This window comes from Tenrec ecaudatus, chromosome X (assembly GCF_050624435.1).
Source record: "Tenrec ecaudatus isolate mTenEca1 chromosome X, mTenEca1.hap1, whole genome shotgun sequence".
Lineage (NCBI taxonomy): Eukaryota > Metazoa > Chordata > Mammalia > Afrosoricida > Tenrecidae > Tenrec > Tenrec ecaudatus.
Genome location: NC_134548.1, coordinates 112,030,340 through 112,042,428, shown reverse-complemented (window position 1 = coordinate 112,042,428; position 12,089 = coordinate 112,030,340). Strand labels below are relative to the sequence as shown.

The following is a 12,089-nucleotide window of genomic DNA, read 5'->3' as shown; positions in this document are numbered from 1 at the left end:
ATTATTTTTGAAAACATATTTTAAAATATTAAATATTTTATATGAACATTATGCCAGCAAAGATAATAATTTTAAAATATTAGAAATGCATAATTTTGTTAACATATTTAATTTTACATTATTATACTACCAATTGCACATTGCTAGTAAAAAAATTTGATGAATGTTTGACAATGTTAATGAATTAGTGTAATCATCTTGGAAATCAACGTGTAGCAGTTGGGTTTGGTGTCAACTTGCCTGGGCCAGACATTCTGTGATTTAAGCTTACCAATCCTCTATAATTTTGCCTAACATGTAAGCAACTCCATGATGAGATCTGCCGTGAGTAGCCAAGGAGCTGTAAGATTAGGATGGAGTGTAACTCCTTTGCTCAGGTCACAGCCCTGAAGCAACTGAAAGGAGGTTTTCCCGGGAGTATGACCTACTTCCTATATAATTAGACAATATGGCAAGCTTGCTCCATTTTTGCTTGGTCCAGACACTGCATTTGGCTCATGGACCTTCCTCAGGTTCTTCGAACTCTCACAGTCTGCCTTTACCTACTGATTCCAAGAACTATTAGTAGCTTGTTATCAGACCTGCTGAACTTGGATTCATTTGCTCCTCCAGTCACAAGCCTGACTTGCAGACCTTGGATGAAACCACCTTTTCAGTCTGTGGTATTCCTGCTGCAATGATGCGAATCAGGATAAGCCTCCAACTTTGTATCCATTCCAAAGGAAGACTACCCAACAGAATACTCAAATTATTAAAAGAATCATAAATATCACTTGCAAGTAAAATTCTGCTGAATATCATCCAATGGTGGTTATAGAAATACATTGAGAGGGAGCTGCCTGAGGTTCAGGCTGGATTCATAAGAGGATGTGGAACAAGGGATATCATTGTTGATGTCAGATGGATCATGGCTTAAAGCAGAGAAAACTAGAAAAATATTTGCTTGTGTTTTCTTAACTATGCCATGGCATTTGACTGTATGGATCAGAGCAAACAATGTATAGGGCTGAGAAGAATGGAAATTTCAGGACATTTCACTGTGCTCACACAGAACGTGTACATGGATCGAGAGACGGTTGTATGAACAGAAGAAAGGCATACAGCATGGTTTAAAAATCAGAAAAAATGTGCTTCAAGGTTGTATCCTCTCACCATATGTATTCGATCTGTATGCCGAGCAAATCATCAGAGAAGCTGGTTTATATGAAGAAGAGTGTGGCATCAGGATTGGAGGAAGGTTTATTAACAACCTGCAATATGCAGATGACTCAACCTTGCTTGCTGAAAGCGAGGAGGACTTGAAGCACTTCCTGATAAAGATCAAGGATGATAGCCTTCAATATGGATTAGAACTCAGTGTAAATAAGACCTAAATCCTCACAACTGGACCTGATAGATAGAGAAAGGCTGAAGTTGTCAAGGATTTTGTCTTACTTTGATCCACAATCAATGCTCAAGGAAGCAGCACTCAAGAGTTCATAAGATGTGTTGGCTTAGGTAAAGCTTCTCCACAAGCACTCTTTAGAGGACTGAAAAGCAAGGATGTTACTTTGAGGTCTAAGGTGTGCTTGCTTCATATGCATGTGAAAACTGGGCATTGATTGAATAAGGAAGATCAATGTAGAATCAATGCATTTGAATTGTGCTGCTGGAGAAGAATATTGAAAATACCATGGTATCCTAAAAAGACAAAGCAATCTGTCTTGGAAGAAGTAAGGCCAGATTGTTCCTTAGAAGCAAGGATGGTGAGCTTTTGTCTTACATACTTTGAACGTGTTGTCAAGAGAGACTAGTACTAGGAGAAGGAAATCATGTTTTGTAAAGTAGAGGGGCAGCAAAAAAGAGGAATGCCCTCAAGGAGATGGACCGACACCTTGGCTGCAACAATGGACTCTGGCAGAGGAACAAGTGTGAGGATGGCGCAAGACCAGGCAGCGTTTTGCTCTGTTGTGCATCGGATAACTGTGGGTTGGACCTGACTTGATGGCACCTACCAACAACAACCAACAACATATTTATATTAAAACTCTTCCTCAACTAATAATTTATTCCTTAGCTGTAGGATAAATTCTTTATGCCTGATTATAAATTATAAAACTGTAAGCTGTTGGACTGCTAACCACAAAGTCAGTGGTTCAAACTTAGCGCTACTCTGCAAGAGAAAGATGAGGCTGTTGGCATCTGTAAATATCTACAGTCTCAGAAACACTTTATAGGGCTGACATGAATCACATTGACACAACGGCAATGGGTCTTTGGTTTTCGAAAGCCAGCACAGTTTTCCCCCAACTCTTCGTTCTTCCTGGTAGGTTCTATGTTTGACCAATGTATACTGGTGCGAATATTCTAGACAAAAGACACCCTCTGTTTCCTTCCTCTGAATCTCCTGACTCTAGAGGCCAGATTGCCATTCCAGGTACCACCACACTAGTGGATTCTGGGCTGTAGAGTTGTTTGTGTGTCTGTGTGTCTGTGTTTACAACAATGATTTGTTTTCTGCTTTGCTGTCACAACAAATATATATAGCATTAGTTCATTTTTTAATGGAACAGAATGAAACAATAGCAGTGCACCTCAAAAGTACCATAGTCAATCAAAATTCTACCAGCAATTGTGAAATAAAGTGAATTTCCCCCTTTCGTAGGTTTCATGAGTGTTTGAGAATTGTTTTCCAACAAACATGTTTCTCTGAGTTCAAAAAAATTTTATTCTGAAAAAGAGGCTTTGCTATGGCTTTATTAGATTGATAAGACACTGCAGTCTACAAAGGATATAAGGGAATGAGGTCTATCCAAATGGAGCTATTCAGTATGTCATCAATGAAAAGGACAGATACTAAACACTCGATAACCCGAGTACTTTCTGGAAAGATAGAAAATAATGTGTATTACTTTTATAAAATTAATAAGAAGAAAAATCTGGCCTCTTTCAAGGAATTCATTTGGAAGTCACTTTTAAAGGTGATGCTTTAAATATCTATAACTATGCATTCAAATACATCAATATCCTGTGAACACTGTCATTCAAGTTGGTTCAACCATTAGAAAATATTTCCACCAATAAAAAACAAGGACATTTTTTTTTTACACATCACAAGGCATGGACAAAACTAGAGAACATTCTGTTTAGCTAGCTTAGCCAAACTTACAAAGATAAATATTTAATAACACCATTATTATAAGGAAAACAAAGAAAAACAAACATGGTTTTAACACCAAAAGACACGACTTTGATGATTAAGAGGAGGCCAACAGCAGGGATCGGGAATAAGGAGCAGAGAGGAATAGGACATTGAGGAGGGAGGGAGGATAGGGGTGTAGAAAGAGAATCATATTTATGGGGATTTAACAGGGGGATATTGTTGCCGATTTCATTTGAGATGGGCTGTTTAACTATATACCGTATGCTTCTTTAAAAACAACAACAAAATCCCTCCAGATTCCTTACTTATTGGACTTAAATATTGAGCTGAAAGGCTTAAAAAAAGGAAAACTTTTTAAACTGAAATGGATGTGGGGTCTTTAATGATATACAAGCTTATTTCAAACATATGAAAAAAAGAGTTTTCCAACTGTTATAAATCGATGGAATAAATGTCTTCCATTCTCCAAGCATTTAAGTATTAGATAGATATGAGGGACAACTTTAAAAAAATGTCATTTGCTTTTTCAAATTATACTGGTGGTTTAAAATATAGAACAAAGCCAGTAAACTATAACACCCTTCTCTCACTCCTAGTTTCCTACTTTTCGCTCTGGGGGGCTCAGGTCGGTAGGTCTCTTCAATTCGACACCACTAGCCGCCCCTGGGGAGGAAGATGAGGCTTTCAACTCTCATATTGACAGTTTCGAGAACCCATAACAGGATAAGGGCAGTTCTATCCTGTTCTAGAGGGTCGTGATGAGTCAGAATCAAGGGCAGGGAGTTTGGTTTTTTTTTGGCGTTCCGTTCCACGTCCTTCCAATTTCACCTCTCACCCATTCAAATGCGGGTCAGGGCTCCAGGGACAATGAAGGGAGAGTCTTTGGGGAGTGACAGCGGGGTATTGGGAACAGCATAAAGACAGACATGCTTTCCCTAAAAAAGGGGAAAAGGTAGTTTAACTCCCATTTCTAGCTGTTAATTCCCAAGAGGCTGTTTCTCCCTAGTAATCCCAGAGAAGTGGGAGGGTGGGGTGGGGTTGCCTTATTGCCTTTCAATCTGGGGCGTTTTCAGAAGCTATATAGCTCTGGGCCCAGCGGGTAGTGGATTCGAACCACAGCCACTTCCTGGCCAGCAGCCCCAAGCATTCAGCGCAGCGCCGCCAGCGCCCCGGTGTCTGACTTGCTACTGGAGCAGTTGACAGCATCGGGTGGAGGGAATGCAGGGGGCGGGCTGCAGCGCAAGGGGAGGGGCCGCTGGCGATGCGAGCTCACTGATGACGTGACCCTCACGTGACCAGGAGTCTACGTGTGCAGAAGTCCTTCTAGCCCTGGGCCTGCTTCCCTGTAGCAGCTTCGCGTTGCCGGAGGAGTGAAGTGGCCCGGAGCCCTTCAGGCCGCTTGAAGGTGGGTGCTGGACGATCCCTGGGCTCGGAGGCAGAGCAAAGAAAGGATCTGAGTCGGTATTGCTTTCCCCACACGACTGTTTGGCCATTGCCAAACTCCCCCTTGGGGCAGGAAATTTGGGGCTGTTTTGGTCGGAAGGGTGTAAAAGGCGGGAGGTGGAGGTGGGGGTAATCAAGTGAGCTTTCCTCTAGAAATATAGGGGCAATTAATTTGGAAATAACTAATAGTCCCTGCTTGTAGGGAAACGGGGTGGAGGTGGGTGGGGGGAGGGGAGGGGTTGCCTTCGGAGACCGGCGTCTGGGAGCGCGGACTAGGACATGGGAAACTTTGGAAGAACAAGGCCTGGAATCACTCGAGTCGCCCGTGATGCAGCTACTAGGCCGTTCAGCAAACACTCCTGTGTGTCTGCAGGAATCTTGGTCTTTTGGGCGCGGCACAAACCACGGTGAGGAAAGAGGGAGAAAGATCCTGTGGGTCCTTGCAGGTCAGTATAAGAACGCAATTGCCTCCCTATCCCCTGGGGTGGAGGTGGGAGGGAATGACACCACAAAACATTTTAAGAGTCGCCACAGATTCTCCCCTATCCTGATTAGTCTGCAACGGAAATGGAGCGGGGGGGGGCGGGCAAGGTGGGGGGAGGGGTGAGACATAGAACCCAGAGAGGAGGAGGCTAGGGACTGGATTAGCCACCTCAGGTATGAAGCTGGAGGTGTGGGTCCTCTTGCAGAAGCCTGAAAGGCGGGAGTGGTGGAAGGCAGAGGCGAGGGAGGGGTTAATTGCTATGGTGCTGCTCCCCTTTCAGGGCTCGGAAAGGCCTGTAGCAGGGCCTGCTGGGAAAATGGTGGGCTGGAGCCGGAGGAGAGAAGATGGAGCTGGAAGCAGGAGGAGGGGGAGGGGGTGGAGGGAAGGGGTGGAGTTAGGGGAATTCGAGGCCGGATGATCGGAACAAGCAGTGGTCTAGTTGAAAAACTTTTGACTATTAGAAACCTGAATTAGAAAGGGCTAGTCGCTATGGAAACCCATCTCCTGGCTGCTGGTCATTTTGGCAGTTGTTTTGTTTCCTTGCTTTTCTAGGAGTAATTTATTCCAAAAGAAGTTAATAGTAAAATACTCAACATGCAAACATCTTGTGACGAAAATGAAGGCAAGCCACAGAACATGCCAAAGGCAGAGGAAGATCACCCTTCCGATGGTGGGCCTCTGGAGGCAGGAGGAGAGCCGCAGCCCTCTGGTGAAGGTGTTAGCCAGGAAGCACAAGGAAACCTTGGAGGAGGGCCGGCCCCGCCTGGCCAGAGTTTTAAAGAGGACACTCCTGTTAGGCACTTGGACCCTGAAGAAATGATAAGAGGAGCAGATGAGTTGGAAAGGCTTAGGGAAGAGATAAGAAGAGTCAGAAACAAGTTTGTGATGATGCAGTGGAAACAAAGACATTCTCGAAGCCGCCCTTACCCGGTGTGCTTTAGGCCTTGATTTCATTGCCTGATAATTAAGATCTGGCCCCTGCTTTCTTTTTCTTAGCATCTTTTCGGATGTATCTTTGACCTTCATTTTTCCTTTTCATGATCTCGTGGTATTTTGTTTTAGTTAGTTTACCTTGTTACCAGCATATCATTGGCGTTTGTATTTTAATACGTTTCCCGGGTTTGCTTTTCAGTTGGTAAGTTGTCACACATAGGCATGGGAAGATGTTCGTTTCATATTTTAAAGTAAAACACTACAGATTACAAAGCAGCGTATTTAGTATCAACTCCCATACGTAGGCTAAAATCCCCAAATTGTGTATGTGGGTCTGTACATACATATATCAAAAATTTACCTGTGCTTATTTCTGTGTGGTGTGAGCTTTTGTTTTCTGCTTATTTGTATTTTTTAAGGAACACATTACTTGTGTCATACAAAATAATTAAAGTTTTTTATAAGATTTGATCACATAATTTGCAACTAGCTTATAATGGTACTGGGGGCACCTAATCTCTTCATGATCAAACTATTAAAAATGTAAATGTCAAATTACCTCTGGATCTCTTCTCCAGAGGAATAAAACTGCCAATTATTACTCTCATTTATACTCTTATTGAAGACTCAGTTTTTTCGTGGGAAAATATTTTCATGAGAAAACCCCACAGGGCTGCTAAGGGAAATAAAAAAGCCGGGAGCTGTTTGGTGGGCTTTTGGTCCCACCTGTGCATATAGCACCCTAGCCCACTAGAGGACCATCAGGGTTTTAAGGGTAGACACTATCATGACTCAACTTGCGCTGGGCTTCAAACAAATTCCGAAGGCTTCCGTACGATCCCCCTGCCATTGAGCCATACCCCAGGGACCTGCCATGCCTGCTGAGCATAGCTCTCATCTGCTGGGTCCTTTGCTGATCTACTCCATAGGTCCCCAAACTCCGTTGGGTTCTCTTGGGTGCCTTGTGTGCTGAACCCCACTCTTCTAAGGCCTCTCCTTTATAGTCACATAACACAGGTGGGTACTGGCCCTTGATGACTTCACAGATCAGAAGAGCCCTCCCTTCTACAGGGCACCAAAGTGATGAGCCTATTAGGGACTGGGATAGAGGTTGCAGTTTGAGTGATGGGATTCTATAGCCAGAGTTGACACCTTAGGTATGTGGTTCTACCAGCCTTCCCTTTGAGATGCTGTTTCACCAGGCTCTCAGTGGGCTTGGGTAAAGTTTACAAGGTAATGCAAGGAACAGCTCTTAAAAACACCCTTTGCCACAGCCCATCCCTACTTGAAATGTGGAACAAAACCAAGACAAAAAGCACACTATATTTTTAAAACGTTTTATTCGGAATTAGGTGAAAGTCTACATAGCAGATCATCAGTTCTACATTGAATAATTCATACATATTTTGTCACAATTCCTTCAGTGTATCATCACAATCTCACTTTCTGTGCTTTCTGTTTTATTTCCTCCTTTCCTAGCTGAATTATGCCCTCAGGTAAATGCCCTTTTTCTCTTAAATGGTTGATTTCTCTAACATGGGCTGAGTTTATTTTTAGACCTCAAGGGGGACTGAAGGCCTTCATCTTTGGGGAGGTCTCACTGGTCTCTGACCAGTAAACTCGTTCTTATGATTTTAGTTCTGTCCCACATTGGTCTGCGACTCTATCCAGGACCTTCTAATGGGACCCTTTTCAGAGTAGTTGGGAGTGATAGCTAAATACCATCTAGCTCTGAAGTACCATATATACTCGAGTGTAAGCTGTCCCGAATGTCAACCAAGGCAGTTAATCTTACCACAGAAACTGCATTAAAATATGCTGAAAAACTTGGCTTATACATAAGTATATACGGTACATTTGTTTACTGGAGGTAGAATATGCTGTAAATGTTAGTGGTTATGTTTCCCCAGTAGAATGAACAAAATCGACTGGTTTCTTCTAGTTATCCCCACATTATAAGTGTTTTACTACTTGATTTTTTAATTATTACTAAGGAGCCAGAGGTATTGCTAAAATCTGTCACGGACAAATAATCTATAGTTTTATTTCTCTCGAGCTATGACAAGCAGGTGAAGGAGTTGTGCCCCCCCCCCCCCCCGCAACGTAAAAACCTGCATCAGGGTCACCAGGGGGAACATCTTTTACATGCTGATTCCTAGACCTTACCCAAAACCCATTGACTCTCTGGAGGTAGACTAGATAAACTGTACAGAGATGTGCACAAGCAGAGGCATGGTGGTTCTACAACTCAGGAGGAAGAGGTTGCCACCTCCTGTCTAAACACCTAGATGTACCTGGCTTGAGGGCCAGGGCAGTCAAACTGAATTGGCATGAAAAAACCTTTTGGGGACATGGTTGGTAGCGAAAGCAGGGTCATTGTGAGCTGTGCAATTTAGGGCTATCACCTGAAGAACAATTGCTAAAGGGTTAGTTGGGCAATAAGGTGACAAAAAACCCCACTCCGTGGGTTCATCAAAGTGTTTACGGATTATGACCTTTGGAGTCAGATAAACCTGGACTCCAATTTGGGCTCTTGCCTTTATCAGTCTGTGACCTTGCATAAATCACTTCGCCTCTTTGAGCCCTAGATCACTCCTCTATGAAGGGGATAGTGACGCCCACCTTTTGACTGTTTGGCAGAATTAAAGGAGTAAGAAATTGGCAATGGGTTGTAAGCAGTGTCGATATGTGACTTCCTGGTCAAAGTATAGAAAACTGGGTGTGATGCCTATGTGTAGTCTCTCTGCTGCCGAGATTAGCTATGTCCTGATGTGGCACCAAAGTTAGTTTGGGTCTCTGAGAGACTAGGAAAAACAGTGTCTCTCCATTACCTACCCCAACCAAGCCTGAGTAGCACATCTTTGTTGCGTTAATCCACAGAGCCTTTGTGGTTACCTACTCTAGCATCAGCCTAATCTAACTTGAAAAAACTCACAAGTAGATCTCAAAATTAAGCAACCAAAATAGCTGGAGATGCTTATAAAGATTCTGGTCTGTGCAGATGCTATATAAGGGGGCACACCTTCCCCCAAGTGAATTTTGAATTTTTTTAAAGCTATATATATATATATATATATATATATTTTAAAACCTTATCACCTTCAAAGTACTCTCCACTGCACTTAATACATTTACCAAATCTGTGATTCCATTCCTGGAAACATTTTTCAAACTCATCTGTTTGGATTGCTGACAGCACCTCCCTCATTTTTTACTTCACCTCTTCTATGTCATCAAATCACTGTCCTTTCATGTCCCTCCAATCGAGGAAACGTAAGTCTCATGGAGCGATATCAGGTGAGTAAGGTGCGTGGGGCAAGAGAGACATGCTGGATTTTTTTTTTTTTTTTTTTGCCACATACTGTTGCACTGTCTGGGGGCTTAAAGGCTTGAAGTTAAATAAGCAGCCATCTAGTAGGGAAGCAATAAAGTCCACATGGAAGAAACACACCAGCTTGTGTGATCATGAGGTGTCAACTGGATCAAGTATCAGGCATCAAAAGACCCAAATCAATCATATTGATGTGAATGAGGGGATTCTGAGTGAATACCAAAGCCAATCTGTAGATAATTGAACATCCCTTCATAGAAGGTTTACAAGGAAGGGAAGAGTCAGCCAGAGTGCAGTATAGCACCTATTAAACACACAACATCCATCTAGTCCTTTAATGCTTCCTCCCATCTACTATCATGACCCCAGTTTTACCTTACAAATCCAGCTAGACTGGAGCATATACACTTGTACAGTTAAGAGCTCTCAACACACGGAATCCATAAAGCCCTCAGGAACAATAATGGGAGTAGTGATACCATGAGGTTAGGGGGAAGGTGGGGGAAGAAAGGGGGAACCAATCACAATGATCGACGTTTAACCTCCCCCCCCCACCTCCATAGGGACGAACAACAGAAACGGGGAAAGGGAGACTGATTGATGTAAGATATGAAAATAATGTAATTTATCATTTATCAAGGGCTCATAAGGGTGGGAAGGTGGGGGAAGGAGGGATAAAAGCTGATACCAATGGTTCAAGTAGAAAGTGTTGTTAAAATGATGATGGCAGCATATGTACAAACCTGCTTCATAAAATTGATGTATAGATTTTTATAAGAGCTGTAAGAGCCCCCAATAAAATGATATATATGTAGATACACACATGCATGTGCGCACACACACACACACATATATACATACATCTTTTCAGAAATAGAAAACTCATTTTCCTTCAGAAGAGCTGCTGGGTTCAAACTAGTGACCTTGTGACTGGCAGCCCAGCTCGTAACCTGCCTCCTGAAGTACCCCTAGGGGACTGGAAAAAGATAATGGGGATAATTAGTGAGAAAGAATTCCTCAATTATTGTAGCAGAAAGTCAATAGAAAATGGCTAAAATGAACAAATCAAGAAATAACAGTTACAGTCATATATCTAATAAGGGACCTGTTTCAAGCACATATGAAGAATTATTTTTATTTTAAATCATTTTATTGGGGACTCTTAACAGCGTTTATAGCATTCCATGCATCAATTGTGTCCAGCATATTTGTACATATGTAGCTATCATCATTTCCAAAACATTTTCTTTCTACTTGAGCCCTTGGTATACGCTCCTCTTTTTTCCCCTCCCTCCCCAACCCTCCCACCCTCATGAAACCTTGTTATAATTATTTCATTTTTATACTGTCCATTGTCTCTCTTCACCCACATTTCTATTATTCGTCCCCAACGAGGGAATCCATCACAAGGTTAGGTACAGAGAATTCTTACAGCTTTTTCTGTTTGCCAAAGAAAACTCCTGGGTTGCCGTGACTGTCTTGGCCTGTCCGAGGCAGTGCAGTTCTCTAGGGACATGGAAAAGAAAAAAATTCTTATAACTGAAAAATAATAAGAATTCAATTAAAAAAATTAAAAATGGATTTGAATAGGGATGTCTCCAAAGAATGTATACAGATAATAAACACACGTACAAATGCTCAGCATCATTAATCAAATGCATTTCTTTGCATTAACACTCCAAACTCATGATCATTGAGTCAATTTTGACTCATGGTGACCCTATAGGGTAGGGTAGAACTGGTCGTGTGGGTTTCCAAGACTGTAACTTTTTATTTTTTTATTTTTTTGACTGTAACTTTTTTTTTAAACATTTTCATTAGCACTTCATCCATATGTCATACAATTCAATATTTCAGTCATCAAGAAGATTTGTACTATTATTGCCACAATTAATTCTAGAACATTTTCTTTTTCCTAGTACTCATTGATATTCTGTAGTTATTTTTTAAATAATTGTGGCAAAAATATATACAACAAATTATTCTCCAATTCTACAACTTTTACATGTATAATTCAGTACCAATGTTGATATCCTTTTTCCAAATTATTCCACCACCATTAACATAAATTCAATGTCCCCTAAGCCAAGATTCTTTCTCCTTCACCCATGGTAACCATTGGGTAAATTTAGGTTTTTTTTTTCAGTAGTCTTGATAGTAAATTGACATATCACATACTTCCATAGTTAAATTGTTTTAAAAAGAGTTGTATATAAAAAAGGAGTTGTATATAAATGGGTGTATAACAAATGTGGTGAAGGAAGTTGATGGTGCCTGGCTATCAAAAGATATAGTGTCTGGGGTCTTAAGGCTTGAAGATAGACTAGTGGCCATCTAGCTGAGAAGCAACAAAGCACACATGGAGGAAGCACACCCGCCTGTGTGATCATAAGGTGTCAATGGGATCAGGTATCAGGCATTTTAAGACCCAGAACAAAACAAACAAAAATCATATCAATGAGGATAAGGGGGAGAGGAGAATACCCAAAACCCACCAGTAGTCAATTGGACACTCCCTGTCAGAGAGGCCACAAGGAAGAGATGAGCTAGTCAGGGTGCAGTATAGCACTGACAAAACACAAAACCTTCCTCAAGTTCTTTAATGCTTCCCCGCAACCCCCCCCCCACCCCATTACAAATCTGGCTAGACCAGAACATGTATACTGGTACAGATAAGAGCTAGCAACATAGGAAATTCAGGACCAATAAAGGGAGCAGCGATTCTAGGAGGGTAAGGGAAGATGGGGGTTGGGGGG

The 12,089-nt window shown here is 41.9% G+C and overlaps 1 protein-coding gene and 1 non-coding gene across 2 annotated transcripts; both read left to right on the top strand.

Moving 5' to 3' along the window:
• Nucleotides 1-4,410: 4,410 nt before the first annotated feature.
• TCEAL8 (transcription elongation factor A like 8) lies at nt 4,411-6,609 on the top strand. Its single transcript, XM_075539006.1, has 3 exons — nt 4,411-4,547; nt 4,959-5,031; nt 5,622-6,609. Exon 3 carries the CDS (start codon nt 5,664-5,666, stop codon nt 6,015-6,017), a length of 354 nt encoding a protein of 117 aa, XP_075395121.1. The 5' UTR covers nt 4,411-4,547; nt 4,959-5,031; nt 5,622-5,663; the 3' UTR covers nt 6,018-6,609.
• Nucleotides 6,610-10,753: 4,144 nt separating this feature from the next.
• Nucleotides 10,754-10,853, top strand: LOC142435499 (small nucleolar RNA SNORA77). The gene has a single exon (XR_012781544.1). It is a non-coding gene; the product is annotated as a small nucleolar RNA SNORA77 (small nucleolar RNA).
• Nucleotides 10,854-12,089: the final 1,236 nt, after the last annotated feature.

Coding starts and splice junctions, on each gene's coding strand:
- TCEAL8 (XM_075539006.1), top strand. CDS start 5,664: ATGCAAACATCTTGTGACGAAAATGAAGGCAAGCCACAGAACATGCCA.